This window comes from Zootermopsis nevadensis, unplaced genomic scaffold, assembly GCF_977971745.1.
Source record: "Zootermopsis nevadensis isolate Lab colony 2312 unplaced genomic scaffold, Znev_1.0 Znev_ptg000002l, whole genome shotgun sequence".
In the NCBI taxonomy this organism is placed as follows: domain Eukaryota; kingdom Metazoa; phylum Arthropoda; class Insecta; order Blattodea; family Termopsidae; genus Zootermopsis; species Zootermopsis nevadensis.
In genome coordinates this window covers 19,948,019-19,967,727 of record NW_028259134.1, presented here as the reverse complement: position 1 = coordinate 19,967,727, position 19,709 = coordinate 19,948,019, and the positions used below count along the sequence as shown (strand labels likewise).

The 19,709-nt window shown below is 37.6% G+C and overlaps 2 protein-coding genes across 12 annotated transcripts in view; one reads left to right on the top strand and one right to left on the bottom strand.

The window, feature by feature from the left end:
• The first annotated feature begins 515 nt into the window (after positions 1 to 515).
• Positions 516 to 2,747, top strand: LOC110835222 (hydroxymethylglutaryl-CoA synthase 1). Its single transcript, XM_022075214.2, has one exon. The coding sequence runs from the start codon at positions 516 to 518 to the stop codon at positions 1,932 to 1,934; it is 1,419 nt and encodes a 472-aa protein (XP_021930906.1). The 3' UTR covers positions 1,935 to 2,747.
• Positions 2,748 to 4,505: 1,758 nt separating this feature from the next.
• Cap-H2 (Chromosome associated protein H2) overlaps positions 4,506 to 19,709 on the bottom strand; it is a 21,197-nt gene continuing 5,993 nt past the window's right edge. For 7 of the 11 annotated variants that reach the window (XM_087355802.1, XM_087355788.1, XM_022075227.2 and 4 more), the window contains exons 4-15: positions 19,578 to 19,708; positions 19,142 to 19,292; positions 18,273 to 18,349; positions 17,408 to 17,774; positions 16,193 to 16,328; positions 15,919 to 16,108; positions 15,273 to 15,317; positions 14,886 to 14,933; positions 13,965 to 14,164; positions 13,253 to 13,489; positions 12,406 to 12,536; positions 4,506 to 11,419 (exon numbers count right to left, since the gene is read on the bottom strand). In XM_087355802.1, the coding sequence (XP_087211928.1) occupies positions 11,311 to 11,419; positions 12,406 to 12,536; positions 13,253 to 13,489; positions 13,965 to 14,164; positions 14,886 to 14,933; positions 15,273 to 15,317; positions 15,919 to 16,108; positions 16,193 to 16,328; positions 17,408 to 17,774; positions 18,273 to 18,349; positions 19,142 to 19,292; positions 19,578 to 19,708 (1,822 nt within the window). In that variant the 3' untranslated portion in view covers positions 4,506 to 11,310. The remainder of the gene's footprint in view (positions 11,420 to 12,405; positions 12,537 to 13,252; positions 13,490 to 13,964; positions 14,165 to 14,885; positions 14,934 to 15,272; positions 15,318 to 15,918; positions 16,109 to 16,192; positions 16,329 to 17,407; positions 17,775 to 18,272; positions 18,350 to 19,141; positions 19,293 to 19,577; position 19,709) is intronic. The other 4 variants (XM_022075230.2, XM_022075229.2, XM_022075232.2 and 1 more) reach the window with 4 other exon arrangements.

Below are 19,709 nucleotides of genomic sequence, written 5' to 3'. Positions count from 1 at the left end.
CGTCACGTGTTTGGAATTTTTTTCTATCTTTCTTTTGGGTACAAAACCTGTTAATTTCACATCTTTTATTAGGGTGGCCAACATTTCGTGTAAGGATTAAAGATTCGTAAAGGCAGAAATCTTAACATCGTCGCTTTGGGAACATGGTATCTGAACCAGGATCACAGATGTTCTTAGACAACCTCCCAAAATTAACTGTGCTGCAATGACCTAAGTATAGAATACTTACAAAGGAAATCTACGTGAGATGTAAAAGCAGTCATCTTTCTCGAAAGAATTCAATTTGTTGCGATGCATTGCACGCACTTCGTTAAAAAGTGTCAGGTTTTAGTAGCATAAACTTCAACCAACATAACAATGCTACGTATAGTTTGAATGTTGGTAGTGTATGGGGTTTGATCTGGGTTTGTAGGACGCATTTTCAGGTCATTCAGAACCACAGTTCTATGATAAGGATGTCATGTTACGTTTCACATAACTGTAAGGAGGCCAGGAAGCAGTGCTAGCACAGTTATATGCCAGACACTGTTAAGAAGCGCAACAAGATGGGAGAGTGGCCTGCTGATGTAGGGATAATTGCACTAGAACTGATTTTCCCGTCGCAATATGTGGAGCAGGCGGAGCTGGAGGTGTACGACAAGGTGTCACCAGGCAAGTATACCGTGGGCCTGGGACAGGCCCGCATGGGCTTCTGCACGGATCGCGAGGATATCAACTCACTATGTCTCACTGTAGTTACGAGGCTCATGAAGAGAAACAACATCTCGTATTCTAGCATTGGCCGCCTCGAGGTGGGCACTGAGACCATTCTGGACAAATCCAAGAGTGTTAAGACCGTGTTGATGCAGCTCTTTGAGGAGAGTGGCAACACTGACGTCGAGGGCGTGGACACCATAAATGCCTGCTATGGGGGCACTGCAGCTCTCTTCAACAGTGTGTCCTGGGTTGAGTCCAGTGCATGGGATGGTCGCTTTGCCCTGGTGGTGGCGGCTGACATTGCTGTGTATGCTAAGGGGAATGCAAGGCCCACTGGAGGAGCTGGTGCTGTCGCCATGCTGGTAGGTGCAAATGCTCCCCTGGTCCTGAAACGGGGGGTGCGTGCCACACACATGAGGCATGTGTATGATTTCTACAAGCCAGACCTGATGTCAGAGTACCCAACTGTGGATGGGAAGCTGTCAATTCAGTGCTATTTGAGTGCCTTAGACCAGTGCTACCAACAGTTTTGCTCCAAGAGTCAGAAGCATGGTGAAGAGCACTTTGGGTTGAAGCACCTGGATGCAGTCCTGTTTCATGTACCATACTGCAAGCTGGTGCAGAAGTCATTGGCTAGACTAATGCTAAATGATTTTGTTCAAGCATCAGAAGAAGAGCAGTTGGTTCAGTATCCTGGATGTGAGGCTTTCAAGAATGTAAGGCTGGAGGACACTTATTTCGATCGAGACATTGAGAAAATGTTCATGACACTGAGTAAAAGTACATTTGAAGAAAAGACACAGCCATCACTGTTAGTGGCAAATCAAGTTGGCAACATGTATACCCCATCCTTGTATGGGGGTCTTGTGTCATTGGTAATCAGTCGAGGTGCCCATGATTTAGCAGGCAAGCATGTGGCTCTTTTCTCTTATGGATCAGGACTTGCCTCATCCATGTTTTCTTTGCATGTCTCTCTGGATGCCAGCCCAGGATCACCCCTGCAACGCCTTGTAGCAAACCTGACCCATATCAAGCCGCAGCTAGAAATACGCCACAAGATTTCCCCTGAAGAGTTCGAAAGCATCATGGAGATACGTGAGTGCAACCACCACAAGGCCCCCTACACACCACAGGCCCCAGTAGACATACTGTTTCCAGGCACATGGTACCTTGACAGTGTTGATGCTTTACACCGTCGCTCATATAAACAGGTGCCCCACAATGGGCTGTCCAGCTGATTCCTGCTTATGTGTTTAGCATATCACAATTCACAACACTGTACATCTTTGTTCCTGAGCATCATATTTCACGAGGTCTGTGGTAGTCTCCAGGTTCTTTACTGTTCTGATTCCAGACCAATTCATAAAATCCATAAGCAAGGTGTCAGAACTGCATAGTTGCAATGTTGAAGTTCAGATAGAACGATGTATTTTGGCTCTCTGTAATGTTACAGACATATTTCAGAATGTATTTTTAAACAGTAGTCTCGATGAGGTTATTTAATCCATACAATTAAAATATATCTATACATATTACTTGTGAATTTCTTAAGTACTGTGTACAAGCACATTAATTCTGATTGGCTGAGAATTAAAGTATAATTCCGCATTGTCAGCCTTTATTTTGTCCTTAGCCTTTCAAAAGTTGACTTGCTCTGAATTTATAGAGAAAGAATCCTGCCTTGATTTATTTTAGTGATGCAATATCAAGTACCAAAGTTGTTACATAAAATGAAGATAGAATTATTTTGAATGATATATGTAGGAAGAAATGGCCATAGCCTATTTTAAAGCTTTTACCTTTACTGCATATGCATGAAGACATGTTCAAGGTCAAAGCTGCAGACAGCAGGTTCAGTTGTCACAATGGGAGACGGCTCACAGAACAGGAACAAACAAGGTGTGCCAAGAGATAAAGAGATGCTGATTCATGAATTGTGCCACTGTTGATACGACAGTGAGGATGAAGTATGTTCTTTGTTGGTATATTAATTCTGCAGAAATATTTTTTATAACCAAATGTAAGCATTTTATTAAAGTAGCACTCAGTAACTTAAGTTGTTTTATTGCATATCTCCTGTTTGTATAATAGGACCTGAAAAAAATACGAGAAGTAAGAATGAGATAAAACTGAGAAGTTAAAATTATCAAACAGTACCATCCCCTTTTGACTTGGTATAACTAAAAAAAAACACCAATATATTTTATAAAAAAAGTAATACATCGATACCCTGATGATGGCCTCAGAGGGCTGAAACGTGATGAAAATAAAGCATTTATAAATTTAGTTATATTTTTGTGGTTATTTTAAATACAAAGTCAAAATTAACGTGAATACTCTGACAGCTTTGTGGCAAGTTTTCATATCTGTAGGATGGAAGTCACAGAATTTATCTAAATTAAGTTATCCACCAATTCAAAGATGACAATTTGGGTTCCACAAGAGTTTTGAGTGTCACTGGGAAGAACATCAGAAAATGCAACCTTAATGTAAAATTACCATGTTGCATGAGTTGTTACAATGAACAAAAGAACAAATAGAATTATCATGAAAGGATGTCCATATAGTTATTCGGAACTCCTAATACATTTCAATAAAATCTTCTCGGGCGATCAGCCGCGTCAAACAATTGAAAGATGAAACCAACATTTCAGGGACCATCTCTGTCCCCATCATCAAGGTTCTGATGACATTTGATTGCCCGAGAAGATATAAGTTATGTTGTCATGAAAGCTTCAAATCCTACTACATTTCATAATGATGTATAGCCATTGCAAATCCAAATAAGAAAGCTGATATGGATGTCCATTCATCCACCTGTGTTCAGCAACCCCAGTGAAACCAACAAAATTCCACAATTTTGGGTGTAAGGAAGGAATAATCCAACCAAAACTTCTGTCTATATTTCCATACAAATTTGTTATTGTGTTATCTCAACCACAGGTTAATACCATGGCACAGAAATATGGCCAAAATTGTCTATGTAATTTGGGTCCCCTTCAACTAACATCTCCCTACTCAACTTGATTCCTATCAACATAAGACTTAACTATAAAATCCATACATGATGCAACATCAGCTTGAGTGAGCTTTGGCCATGGTTGACTGTGTCCAATATACCTCACTGTACAAGAGATTATTTACACAAAGGTTATATTATTGTTTTTCCTTAAAAAATTAACTTACTTGTCATTACTGTCCTTCCTCTCATTTGGAAATGTGATAAACTGGTCGCTGTGGTGCCTTCTCCAACTATTTTGGCCCAGTATCAAGTGCCTCCTCAATGTCTTTGATCACAGGCATATGTCATCTTCCACTTTTTCTGCCTGATCCACACAAGTTCTCAAATCATCTTCTACCCTCCACCAAGGGTGCACTGTGTCATGCACTTCCTCAGTCTAACCTCCAATGGCAGTACTGCACGAAGTCATTCTGGGAGCAAAGAAGGTAAAAAAAATCTTCAATGCTACACTTTGTGTGAATACATCATATTTTCAATATGAGCTGTGGGACCAATAAGTATTAGTTTCTGAAGCTCTCTTCTCCATAGAAAAGCTGATGGTTATTCTGTTGATCAAGAAATTCTAGAGGATCATCTTTATCTCTGAACACAGATTGCGCCCTTGTAATACCTTGCTACTAAATAAGAATGAAGACTGAATGCAGTGTCTGCTCAAACGACCATTCGTGTGAGCACAAAACTAATTCCATGTCTACTCAGGTATCACCAACAGAATCTAGAAGCTGAGCTGGGTGAAGTCTGTAATAATTTCAAGATAATACATGCAGCAGTGGAAACAATCAACAAAGTCCTTTAAAACATGTATTATTAATATATACATTGTTGTGTATGTACCAAGTCACCTGCTGTACAAAGTTAGAAAATTGTTTACATACAAGCCACATACATACATAATATGAAAGTAACATATCTGGAATATTATAAAATACACAATATATGAAACTGTACATAAATTTTTTATCAGATTGCAGCACTAGTCCTCTACCTGCCAATCCATTAATTTATATCATTGATGCAGCAGTGGAATACCACATTAATAATCACTAGCCCAAGGAAAATTTGCTGCAGTAAAATCTTACACTGATATAATATGTATGACATCCTATCTGACAAAGTTCTGCCTTCATGCAATAGGTTGGTGTGAAGACTGATTATTTGAAGATGGCTGTCTTCTGGTATGATGCATTATGTAGTATGCTACATATTGACTATTTCAGACATACTGCCCAGATGATGCAACTACAAGCTCCTCTAAAATGCCAATACATATCAGACTACATGGTCCACCATCCCAGAAAACAGCCTCCTCCATACTCATTCCCATGAGAACCTGAAATCCCGTGTTGGCTTTTTGTTGTTTTCATGGATTAGTCAGTGCAATGCCTGTACCATCTTCTCTTCCCAGCACCCCTTGGCCTTCATCTTACTGTTCTCACTGGGTTTATAATTCAATGCTATGTTCAGTAACCTGTGTTCAGCAACCAACTTACAGTGTTTCACTTCTTCTATGATCACTAATCTTAAGTTTCTTATGTATCAGGATCTGTTTCAATCTAATAATATATATCCTGGTATGTTTTAGAGAATTGTGTTCTCACTGCACTTATATGCATATTCTTTTCCTTTTATTTTAAAAGACTCTCATACTATCAAGTCATAGTAGATTTTCTGTTTAAATTCATGTATTTGTTCTGTTAGTTTAAACAGTTTTTATATAGATTTTTTCCCTTTATGGCTACTACTTTAATTTTATAAACATGTTCATATGAAGCTGTTGCATAATAATTCAATTAGTGAAAGATTTCTTTGTAAGTCACCTGCATCTGCATTACCCTTATCTTACCATCATTCTGTTTACCTTGTTTTATCCAATACTTTGTTACTTTCTCCAGGTATATGTTAAACAAAACGGAAATAATTCAGTTAAAGTACGCATTTGCTTCTGGTCATTACAGAGTATTATAAACTTGTAATTTTAAATTCAGTATTGAGATGTCAGGTTCTTCATAACCCTCCAAGCTGCATCACGCAGAAACATCACATAACATACAAAAGTAATATATCAATTATATATGAATAGAAAGCTCATACCATACTTCAAGAAGCATTCATACTCTTTCTCTGTTTAGTAAACAATGCTAGATCAACTATTAATGTTATACAGCATAAAGTGGGGAAAAAAGACAGGATGGTTATTAATGATGACATGACTATCTTAAGATACCATCACTACATGAATTACAAACCCCACACAAAAAACAGGAGTGCTAAATAATAAACTGTGACACTTTATCAATTCTGTGAATTACTTGAACAAGCTCATGTGCACTAGGCAAACAGCTGACATTGTGGCTTAGGAAAGTGTTTCCTCCTCTTTCAAATATGCAGTTGCACAACTTGTCCTGACTGGCATGTTAAGAGTGCTAGTTGCATGAGAAAATCATTTGATTCTATGAGATCAACATGCAGGTAACTAGATGCATGCTTTATCATACTGACAGTTTGTAAAAGTTGATCAACTCTAAATTATGATTACAGTATAACACAAAACTGGCTACATCCTGACAGTGCTACAATACAGTGGCATATGGAAAGACCAGAACTCAGGCCCCTTAATGAGTGGACACAGTTGGGGGGGTTTGAAACAGAGACCAATGGAAAAATAATATTACAACAGATATGATACAACCTATACAACTGATGCTCAGAATTGCAGGTACATGAATTGAGCTAAATTAAAACTGTAGTTCAGGTAAACACAGTTTTTGAAGTCAACTGTCTACTTAAACACTAAAGCAAAAGTTAAAAACCACAAAGTACAATAACATGTGACATATGACCACATCACCTGTTTTGATGTCAATCACTGTAAGCAGTGGACGGACTCAGGTACACATTTTAATCCTTCCAGTTGTTTTGATAGATGCTGGACCATATAAGATTAATATCATTAATGTTGAATCAAATGACAGCACTGCTTGGTACATTTAAGGTTGCATTTTCATGTGAGTAAGCTCTCCACATTCCAAACATGAAGGTAACTTCAGGGTTTCCAAGGAGCAAATATATAAGTATTACATCACATCACTTTGTCATACCAACTTAAACATATTCAATTAGCAATTAAAAAAGGAAGAGAATCTGTACCACTTACAGAAATAGTTGTGCCTGATTTAATTTTCTTGTACATAGAAAACTCATCTTTCTCTTCTACACTTCTGTGACAACTGACCTACATTACTGACTGTGCCAGTCAACAAGGAATACCATATGTCAATGTCAAGACTTCAGAGCAGGTGGAGGATCAGATTGAAGGTGCTGCCAAAATTGATGGATACCACAAACTCCAGACATAGTCAGAAGTGATACCATGGTTTTCACAACACAGAACCCACATGAACTCATGCAAGGGGGTAGGATAGCAATTATGGGCCAGATAAGGATACTCTGAAATGACAGTAATTACAAAATTTACCAACTATCCATTTCTATCAATGACTGAACACATTTTATAAATACAGAAAGCTAAGAAAATAATTGTCAATAATTAATCAGACATAACATTCTAAGCCCAGAGAAGTCTTAACAGACAATCTATGATACATATTAAGCCAAATTTGAAGCAGACCTTACAATAATTTTTCATATCCAGTTTTAGGTAAAGTAAACAAAAATAGATAAGTATGTGTCTTGGGTAGGGAGTCAAACTTTTATTTCTGTCAAGATTTATTCTTATTTATTTGTTGTGATTTTTCCATGTTATATTATTTGAGAGAGAGAAAACCGAATATTATCACAGGCTGGACTGAATATTTTTAAAGTTGTATTTTGTTTACCCCTGGGTTACAGCTAATACCAGGAACAACAAAATCTTTCTATTACACATGCGAGATTAAGAAATATGAGTTTTAGAAGTTTTTCATGCCAAATAAATTCATCAACAAGTTCAAAATAAAGATAAGTGTTCTTTACACTTTTGCATAAGCAAAAATCACCATGGGCACATCCATGTCTGTCTGTCACATCTATCATCACAGTGTTTTAAAAATGACCTTGGATACCATTACTGTCTCTGACACAGCACATTTGTTATTCCCTTAGTTGCCCTGCTGACATCACTGCCTGTGATGTAGTATAACACCTCTGACCTTTCAGTGGACTTCAAAAAGTAGATATTCTAAATCTTGCTATTCTAATATTTCTGCTTCTTCAAATTGTTTTCAAATATTTTCAGTTACATCAACAAGACACTTGGAATTCTGAAAAATGAGACTACAGGTTTCTTGCTTTCATAACACATCACCTGTCATGTGACAATAATGTATCACAGCAAAATATTTCATGCTGTCACAATGATGATACTTTTTATTTTCATAAAAATTATTCTAACAAAATGTTATCACATGCACTGAACTGAGCTAGTACGGTTTCCACCTTAGATTTGTTTAGCTTCCATACAACAGGAAGAAAAAAAAGCACAAAACCAATGGCATACTATCTGTACATTTCATGACAATGATCAATAAATGTCTACAATTTTGATGTTCATAACTGAATCAATGCATGGGCAGACAGGTGCACAGCACTTTTTTTTTGTGTCCAGTACACACCATTCAGCATGATATGCATTGGTGGTTAGCAGGATTCACAACCCATCAGTACATGGGTTCAATCGGGACAGCGACACTTAACGCTCCTGCTGTGAACCCCCCACAGCACATTAAAAGGAAGGAATAAAACTGGAGTGACAGAAAGAGGAAGAAATGTGGCAAGAAGAAACAATCCAATGAAAATCATTAAACCATTTGTGGTTTGGTTTCTCCTTCAAGAGCTTCCCTCAGAAGTAATAGTGCAATAAAAAATCACTTATGTTCTAGCCTTTCACAGCTTGTGACTACTTAGCACGATTGTAGGGGAAGAATGGAGAACCAACTATACAGTGGCGCCTGACTTTTCTATAGCCACAAGACAGCACTGACTTTAATAAAATAGAAGTCATTTCCAACATCAGCAGCTACTATACCTGCATGAGGAAGGCATTAGATATCCAAACTTCCAGACAACTTCAACCATGAATATGGCTACAGCCTAAGCAAAGCCAGACTTCACCTGTTTACATCCAAATGGCCGACCCCACTAGGCCCTCAAAAAGGCAGGTCCACCTCCACCTCCCCCAACAACGTGGTCAATGAATAGCTGCCATTCCCTTCTACTTAATCCTTTCCAACATGTTCACCAGAACCTCATCACTTCCCTTCTTCAACCATATGCTCCTCTCCCACTGGATAGCAGCCAGTTCCCCAACTCTACCAATCAACACCAGCGAATTCATCTTGCACCCACTGCCTGCTCTATAAAGTACTCTGAAATGACCCAAACTCATCCATTTTGAAAATGGCAACCGCAATATCTGCCAAAACGTTGGTTAACACCAACTATATAAAGCGGCTCTCACCCGAAAGCCGAAGTTATGCATGGGCGTCATGTTCACCAGATTTGAATGTGTTCTTATCTATGGGGAAAGCTGACATGGGAAGTTTACAGACATAATTCACCCACTATGCAGATACAGCGAAACCTTGATGCATCGTTTTCGGCGGGGGTGGGAAATAAAAATGATGAATGCGGGAAAGCATTAAAAAATTTAAAAAAAACAATGTTTCTCTTTCAAAGTTACTTCTTTTTACCAAAAAAGTCTTTAGTGGACAACTGGTTTGTCGAAACTTTACGTTTTAGACCAAACAGAGCACTTTCCACGTTCAAAATGTTTTCCTCGTCACGTTCACTAATATTAAGCGCATAAAAGAACGACTTCACTTTCGCCAATGCAGCGTGTGCTTCGGCAAAACTCGGGAAAGCTTCGGGCTCGCATTCGTCGTCTTCCTCTTCCTCACCACTCCAACCCCCTTTGCGGACAATAACAGGAAGAATGGAAATACTATTACTACCGAACTCAACGAAATGTAGCTGTAGAAGACCCTGAACCGCTGGAAACGAGATGAACCAGAAGAATGAAAAGTGCCGCCATCCTTTCCTTTGTACTTGTAATAAAAGCATTTGTGAAGAAATTCACACTGCACATGCCATCTGGCATCGCTGGAACGAAATATGAGTGCACCCTAATTAAAATCGTAAAATTTCTGACAATGAGCACCGCCATTCACTCCAACTATCACCCCTGCACCGCTGACCCTCATTCCAAAAGAATGTGCTGGTTGGGCGATATAACAGGTTACCGCTACTGTGTATTCCAAAAACATTGTGCGTCTTTCGGTATTAATTTATCTCAAAACCCAGCATTTTAATTTCTCAGAAACGATCATTGCGGGAAAATTGTGGGCCGGGACTAAGATTTTTGAACGATCGATGCGATAAAACGATAGTTCGAGGAACGATAGAAGCGGAAAAATGTAACATTATTTTATATGGGATGTATTCGGGACCGAACAAAACGGACGATGCATCCGGGAAAACAATAGTTCCGGGAACGATGGATAGAGGTTTCACTGTATTACAAACTAATACCAGGGATATTATGAGCATTCTTAAAACAAAAGAAGGTAAACATGATACCTCATAGAATTTGTTACAGAGTTTTGAAACGTGTTTGAGTTCTGGGTATCAGAGTACATCACACTGCACAGCTACTATTAATTACGCTAAAAAAACTGGAGATTTGCCACATTCATAAAATTTTATTTTGGGGAATTTTACTCAAATTTTGTTAAAATTGGAAAGTAATAGGCTCTTACACAAGAAATGACATACATTTCTGTATATGGAAGTGACTGGGCAGGGAATTCTCAGCCATACAAGTCCCCATGAAATCACATGGGGGGAATACCCAATACCTACATAATCACCCAGTTAGGCATCCAAGAGTCAACCACATCGGAAAATCCCAAATCATGTCACTGACACCATTTGTAAAGGTGAAAGAAATACTGATGAACACAACAGAACTGTTATGCTATGTACAGTGTTCCTAACTTGTTACTTGCCCAGCTCATGCAATACACTCCTCTTTCCTCTTCCATTCAGCAACTATGCACCAAATGGTAATATGCTCTTCAGAAGACTGGAGACTGTGTAGTCTCTTTATCTGAACATACAAACTCTGCTGAAAATTAAGTAAGAAAACAAAAGGAAATTACATGTGGTGAAAAAGGATACACATACAAAAGAAATACAAAGTAGAAACATTTAAAATATGGTACATAGAGAAATCACAATTCTGCGTGTATAAAATTTATCATAAAATATTCTACCCATCTGGGTTAAATAAAAACCCTAAAATCACATGAACCACATATAACCATTCCCTCTGAAGAGCCTTCAAAATGAGCGAGTTTGGAAAGGGACTCCAATACGATATTGCACAGTGATTAAATGTCTGTCCCAGCTATCATATACTAATGTCTATTCTTCCATCTTGCTTGCTTGCAGGACCAGACACTTGTCATATTCTACACAGTTCAACTGCACATCACATGTGTTCCATAGCCACATCTTATAAGTTTGTTGAAAAAATAATTTAACGTGGCTTATACCTGAGCCCTGAGTGAAACAGAATATTTGGTACTTTTCACATTTCATCTCTTGTTGCGCTTGTGTCTACATGTACTGCTACTGGCTATACTGTCCCCATCACTGTCACTGTCACATACTCCAGCTCGACTGATGAAACGCTTACGTCTATCACTGCAAACAAACAACAATAATAATTACTACAAACCAGTTCAAATTATTTGGACACTGGGTGGTCAACAGGCACTCCTCCATTCAAAAATTACACCAGTATAAAGTAGAAAGCATCATCACCACAAAAGTCCACATCTGGAAGTAGTGATTACATTTTATTGTAGTTAGTGTCAGCATCTATGCCATTCAGTCGAGGAACCTCATAACTCCAGATGGCTTCATATAAGTTATACTGGTGAACAACAACCCATGGTTTAAAATTCAAAACATGACTGAAGATATTATTGTTTCTATGAAAAACAGAGTGCACACGAGACTTTCCTAAACTCAGAGCTAAAGTAGCTGCCAGTAGAGTGATTATGCTATGGGCTAGACAACCAAGATTCAATTTCTAGGAGCAAAAAAGTCATTTTTTTAGCTACCATGTCCAAACTGGTGCCAGGGCCCAACCAGCCTCCTATTCAATGGGTACCAGGGTCTCATTCCCTGGGAGTAAAGTGGATGGGGCATGATGCTGACCACTTACTTCTATATAGTGCTGAGGCCAAGAATGACTGGAACTATACCCCCCCCCCCCCCCCCCCCCCCGTTGTCACGGCATGGCATTAAAAAAATAACGATGACAACTTTACCCTTACCTCTTCCCTTTATATTTCCTAAATTAATTTACGAGTGACTCCCATCCTCTGTACAGAGTTTGAATTATGTCAGTCCACATTCAGGTGGCAGAATATCTCAGAAATAAACATATGTTATCTATCCGCTGTTTTCAATGAACCTGTTGCTTAAAGGAAGATTCTCATTTTTATAACACAAACAGGTTAATTAAACCTGATAATGGGAAGAACAAGGATAATGAACATAAAAAAGAATCAAATTTAATGTTCAGCATATGCATGTTTCCACTTTGCACAGACGCCAAGAATATATTTTGTAATGGAAATATTTTAATCTGTCATGATCTAACTTAAAGGAGATATACTCACCCCTGTGATGGGGCTTTATAATCTTCAAGGGCCTCATGGTGTCTTACAGGTGAAAGTAATGTCATTTCCATGCAGTCCATGGACAGGTGTCCAGGTGTTGATTGTGAGATTTCAATGTTAGATGTGTTTGCCTGGACAAATAAAAGCAGTGTTATGAGTTCAAGCTTTTGTATTCAGACAACTCAACTGCTACATCAAACTGGTAGCTTGAGAAAGACCACACACCTAATTTCAGCCAAGTTCCTTTACCAACAGTTTTGAAGCAAAGATCATTTTATTTTGAATTATGATTTATTTATTGGTGCTGTCAGAATCTCAAACTGGACAGACTGGGAAAAAACATAAAAAAAACATCAGCCAGGACAGCTGGTCTCTAAGCCAAGATCTAAAATCAGGACCTACAAAGGATGAATGCCGTCACTTGACAGCAACAATCATCTGAAGGAAAGACACAGGTTAATATTTAGCATTAAAATATTAATTTTATATAAGTACCTTGGATTGCTTAAACTCTTTACTGTTAGTAGAGTGACTTGAGCCACAGTCAGGTTTTGTTATGATGGTTTATGCCTACAGGATTGATTTCAATAGCATTTAAGACAAATACATTAAGAGGTGGCGCAATCATGAAAAATCTTTCACTATGAACACTCTCTGCCTGTTTTCTAGGGCACAGATGTCCCTGCTGTATTATTCAATTTTTACACAACAGCTTCATAATTTCTGTATAGCCTGTAACACAAGACAGGTCTGTTACAAGGGTTAATTAGAAATAGACAATTTTGGAAACTGTCTGCACTATACAGCTGAGTATTCTTAATAAAGCCCATATCTGCTGCATACTCACAAGCTGGAGAGCTGCTAAGAAATAACGTGGGATGTCTTCTCTTGGTTTGTCTGCTGCAAATTGTTCAAACCGCAATGTAACTTTTGCAGAACTTTGTGGAAATGAACTCAGTATTTCTGTTCCAACACTATGGATGTCAAAGTGACCTCTGTCATGCGCAACTTTCAACTTGGGGCGAATATACTTTTCCCACTCAGCCACCCGTCTGGCAATGTCTGCTTCCATCTGCTCCTGAAACTATAACATAATAAAATATGATTTAGAGATAAATATCTCAAAATTAGACAGATATCTAAAAATGGTGAAATTAACAATGAAGTGCCATGATGGTAAAATTAAGTGATCCATGAAAATCACAATATACACATACAAACTGTTTGCCCTCTTCATCGATCTTCAGTATAGTGCTCTGTCTATTTCATATTGTTCCATCAACTACATGTATTATACAGCATCAAATGGCATGATTATTATGAATCATGAAGGTAGGAAAAAAGTGGCTATAGCCTATTGCAAGATGTTATCTGAGAATCTGACCGGAAAGCCTTATACTGGCATCCAGAAGATGTGGAGGGGGGGGGGGGGGGGGACCCCCCAACAACAACCTGGATTAGCAGCTGAAATCAAATAAAGCTACCACAATAAAGTACCACCAGAAATAATTACAATCTGTACCAAGTAACAAAAATACTACTTGCTCAGAACTACTCACAAGGTTGATATCTTCACTGCTGTCTGTCTGACCAAACACATTATTTTCAAACAGAATGTCTTTACTAGAAGGAGGATGTGCTGCATTCTCATGAGACTCGTTCACCAAGAATTGGGTGGCAGTGCTGTCTGGATCTGTGGCATAATTTTCATTATTCTCATCGTCTTCTGGTTCTTCTTCCTCAGGAAAACCACGAAACCCTAAGATAAAAACAAGACATAATCACATTTTATTAGCAAATCATTTGTTAATCAGACTGCATGACACCTGGCCCATGGAGAGTTCCATATGAAACACGTGCAAATGTCCATAATTACTCAACACATCAATCAACATGTCTAGTTATAAAAATTTATTATTTACTGCTATAAAATCTCAAATTAAATTGATATTTCAAGTGGTCACAACTTTCAGTCTTGAATAACAATTCTTGAACAATGGCAGCATATTTCTATCACAACGCACAACTGAGAGCCCTACATTCACAGAAAACACACAACTGCAATCTTCAGAAATTTGTATATGGTGGAAGTGTTTATGACAGACACAAAAACTTTTGGATACACACCAAAAAATAACAATTATTTCTGTACCTGAGCAAAAAATATGCCTCGAGTCAAATGGTCTTCTGAGCTGAGACACGACATATTCTTGTTAGTGGTTACGGACAATGTAAGAGTAATAACAGTAATAATATTTACTAAGTCCCGATTTCCTAAACAAAAGATAGCATCCACTTAACATAGGAGTTTCTGCAGGTCCATGCCTCTTATACACCTACTTCTATTATCTACTATACAAAACCTTTCTAACAATTACAGTTCTCCTCCCCCTGCCTTACTTGACTTGCATCTTATATCTTTTTTGTACTCTGTATGAGCAAGAGTCAATGTATGACAACTTTAGTATATTATTTATTACCTTCTTCTTCCCCAAATTCAGGCTCATAATCTTCAAAACCAAAAAAATCTGAAACATTAAACAACAACAGAAATTACTGTGCCCCTATTACCAGACAATAAGGATCAAAATCAAATACTTTCATTTCAATCATTTTAGTGCAATAGTTCCTGAGACATCAATTTTATTTTGAAAATGTGAATAATTGATGTGCATGATATTAAATGCCAGCTACACTGTGTATTTACATATGTGTTAAGAAAAGTTACGTTAAGTATAAACTTATTCAGATGAGAAGAGATATGAACATGCCTCATCAGCTAAACTGGTTAACTGACAGGGAAAGTGTTAAAACAAATAACCAGAAAGAGGAATGTTGAACTATTCAAGAAACAAAACTGACCATACCTTCATCACACTCCTTTGACAGATGATGATGAAGCTCTTCCAGAGCTAATGAAAGAAAAATATACTGATTTTAATAACACAAGCTAAACTGGATAAAATATATGCTAACGTTAAAGAACAATTACACAGAATAATAATCACTAGTTACTTGAATCAGAATGAGGTAATTAGAGAACAGGCTGCAGTAATGTAAATCAGAACAATATGAAGAAACTGAAGATGACAGAAGGGCTTACTTATTATTTGGATTAAAAATTAAAAGGCATAAAGCATATGATGGTCAAAGAATGGGTGAACAGACATTAACAAACTCAACTGCAGGAAGAGGGATTACAGATATATGAAACTGAAACAGTCTTGAAATCTCACTACTAAAAATAAGGCAACTTTTCCTCCACAAATTTCTCAGTTGAGATAATTGATGCTTTAACCAAGATTTTAACTAAGTATCTCTGAAATACAAGTTAGACACAAAACAGTTGTTCCAACCAGTTTGATCTTTATGATGGCACCACCAATTTGTTTCTGGAAAAGGCAGAACAGTGTAACTTCTGTCACCACAAACTAATATGCTAATGAGCCCGCAAACAGACAGACTGAACTAATGTGCTACACAGAACTCTGATTTGATGGGTTACTAACTCACCTCTGACACTATAGAGTTTTGGTTGATTCTGTAAGAGCAAAGTCTTTTGTTTTATTTCCTGAAGACAAAACTGCTTGAAGTCTGGATATAATGGAAAACACGAATGGATCACATACGTGCACAGCATTTTAGTTCCATTGTACTCCACCATCAATTTCACTTTCTCTTCATGTCCAGACTTACGTTTCTTCTGCAAAGAATCAGTGTTCAGTGACTACAGTGCACTGCTTCATTGGACAATGCGAGGAAGTATTTCCTATCAGCTGATTCTTACCTCGTCTGGTTTGAGCAACCTGATGTCACAGGGCAGCTTGAAAGCCTGTTTCCTCTTCAGTGGCCTCTCTCGTGTACCCCGTTCAGGCTCCCATGGGTCACACGGGACTGTCACAAGATGTTCCCTCTTACCTTGTCTAAAACATTCCCAGAGATCATCACATATTACACATGTAAGAATACCTCTCTAAGGTTTATGACAATTTATTTATAGTTTATTTAATGACACAGTGTCTCTGACTAAACAGCATTGATTCAGAGGACGACAGTAAACTGAGACCTCCTAAATACAAGGCGGGAGTGCTAACCACTTGACCACAATGTTCAGTCTGAATTTTATAAAAATGACAGATATTACAACACACCGTTCATTTTCTATTAACCACTGTCTGCTGTCTAAGGAATACATGATGTCTTGATGGCCTGGCGATTAGCAGAGAAGTTTAGTATTCCAAGACTTCTTGATCTAACAACTGCCTGTTCTCACAAATACCAGAAACAAAAATAAAAAAACGACAATACAATGAATACAATCACCTGAATATAGAAATAGAGACAAATACCAACAGCATGTGCATATCAAATATAAAAGGCAATGGTGATGTATACCTGATTTCCCTGAAACTTTGTATAAATAAAACATCACTGGAGGACACCCCATCATGGCACCTTCTTAACTGCCTGCTATAAATGCCAACATCCCAGTGGCAAACAACTCTAAGCAGTGTTAATGTAAAGTTAGTTCACGTGTTTCAAGGCACATCAGCTATTTTCACTTACTCACTATTTAAGTTAAAATAACTGTGCTACAACACAGTGTAATATTCACCTGTACGTGTAGATTAACATGACAGGAAAAGTTGCAAAAAGTAATAATTGTAACAATAATACTAAAAACTACAGCCAGACTATGTGAAGTTCTGACCATGAGTCTGGGGGTTAGAAAAAACAAAGTTACATGAACATAAGGATGGTGCATTAAAACATACCTGTAAGGTGGCCTACCAGCAAGACTGTTCACAAAGTTATGCTAACAAGAGGTGCTAAGAGAAATAATAGCAGGATTTCACGATCCTCTTAAATTTTTTTATAAATTCTGCTCAGTTCCTTTAAAAGCTATTTAGGAGCCCCCCCACAACAAACATAACACAACCACATACGCATGCAAGCCATCATATCACTTTCAAATATCAAAAGATATAAAATGCAACATTACCTTCTTGCAGACAGCCCAGCAGCACACACTTCTTTCTCTGACTCAGCATCTGATATTGATCTTTTGATTCCTTCGGGTGTCTCTAAGTCAGATGCTGATCTCTTTATTGGTTCTGGAGAAGGGGGTGGAGTTACTGGCAAAGATGAGAGTGTTGGATGTTCTGGTGGTTCAACAGAATCATGTTCAGTTGGGGCTTCTAGTGAGGGTAGATTGAAGATCCCATCAGGTGTCAACTCTGTCTCCTCAGCTAAATCATTATCTTCATCTTCATTTGTACTACAACCTGCATCACTTTGGCTAAGCTCCTGTACCAGCAACTCCAAGACATGAATCAGTTCACCAAAATTCTCCGGCCGAATGTGTTCTTCTGTAACAAAGTCACTCAACAGAAAAACTAAAGGAAATGTTATGAATATAAATGTATGAAAAAAGAATTAAGTTTTATTTTAAACATTCAGTTCTGAACAGACCACAGAATTCCACTTAGCTCATAGCATGAAAAGCCACAGCTCCTCTGAAACTTATTCAAGTGCTTCAAAGCACTTGATCCTCAGCAAAAATCCTCCTAATGGATCATAATTTACAATTTTATATAAATTCCATACTTGCAGAATGTGCTCTTCTGGCCCAAAGCCTGAAAATAAAGTTCTGAACCCAAAGCTAATTATTTAATTAACCTTTATAAGCCATATGTCATGACATATGCAGTCCAGCTGGCTACTGATAAAAGGTTAAAATGTGATTGAAAATACTGGGCTCAATTTTGTTTTGCAGAGTCAAAAGGGGCAACATACTAAAACTTCCTGATTGTGTTAAGAGTTGAAAACAAAAAAGAATGTTAAATATAGGTGGTAAACTAACTTACCCTCACTGCATTCTCTGGTGATTTCCTTCAGCATATTTAACTGTAACTTCCCCTGTCTTGAAGTTTGCAACATCACACTGAAAATGATATACATATCCAACATATTTGTTTGAATTTAACATGGCAGACAACTTTAATTTCAAAAAAATGTTTGAAAGGAAGTAATAACAAAATGACAAAATGAGAACCTTCATAACTATGACCATCACCTAATATTCCAATGCTATTAATGAAGGATAAGATGGGTGAAATTAAACCAACTCCATGGGACACAGTACTTTTGAGAAGATGATAGTCAATCGGTTAGACATGAAATTTTCCACCTTTTATGGAACCATAAGGTCCATTACTGTGTTTCCACTGAACATTTTCTTGAACCAGATAAATCCAATTCACACTCTATTCATTTAAAACCCATTTTAATATTGCCCTCCAATAGACACCTTGGTCTCGTAAGTGGTAATTTTCCTTTGCGTTATGTGATCAAAACTCTGCACATTTTCTGTATCCCCCATATCGGGAAAGGAAGAAATGCACGCACATGCTTGCCTGGTGAACGTAAACGAAAGAGACCAACCGCAAGATTTAGACATACACATAAGAATATAAAAATAAAATATGTTTTAAAGAAACAGATTTTAGAGGCACAAACGGCAATGGGTAAAATATAGCACTATAGAAAACTTTGTGAACAAAAGTCCTGAAACAGGTAATTTCTCAATGAAATAAAACATTATCAATCTCTCAAAAAGGACCAGATCATGAAGTTAAATGGTCAAATTTGTAATTGCAAATAAGTCATAATTCAAACTTCAGATTGCTCATGCAGAGCAACAGAACTTGAATAGCTCACCATCAGTTCTACATACCTATAATCTGTTGATACTACTGTGTCTCCCTCCACATCATAAATATGATAACTGTGTTTCTGCCTCTTCCAGTCTGTTTTCGCAATAATGTGTCGCTGGAGAGGCAGTGGTTTAATGGGTTCATTTCTTTCTTCTGTTTTCATATCAGGATCTGTTCACAAGATACAAAACCTGTTTACAGAATGTTCATCCCACCCTCAACTTGGGCTTCATAAGAATCAGAGCCATACAGATAAAAGAATAGAATCCTTTCATGGTTTTCCAGGATATTACCTTAAATTAGGCTACAATCACTTCCTACATCCTTTCCAATCATTATTCACTATCAGCAACTCATTCAACACTCTAGTCTCAGCTGCAGAAAAAGCATCATTAAATAAACTGTAAGTAAATGATAAATATAACGCTATGACATAACACAAATATGCTGACTTACCAATGACATTAGGAATAATCTCTTCAAAGTCTTCACAAACAGCTCGTTTCTTCCTTCTAGAATATTTTTCAGAACTCTCTGGTGTTTCCACAGAAGCTTCTGATCTCCTTTTATTATTGTTATTTGAACTAC

Excerpts from the sequence above, each read along its gene's own strand:
- LOC110835222 (XM_022075214.2), top strand. The coding sequence starts at position 516 with ATGCCAGACACTGTTAAGAAGCGCAACAAGATGGGAGAGTGGCCTGCT.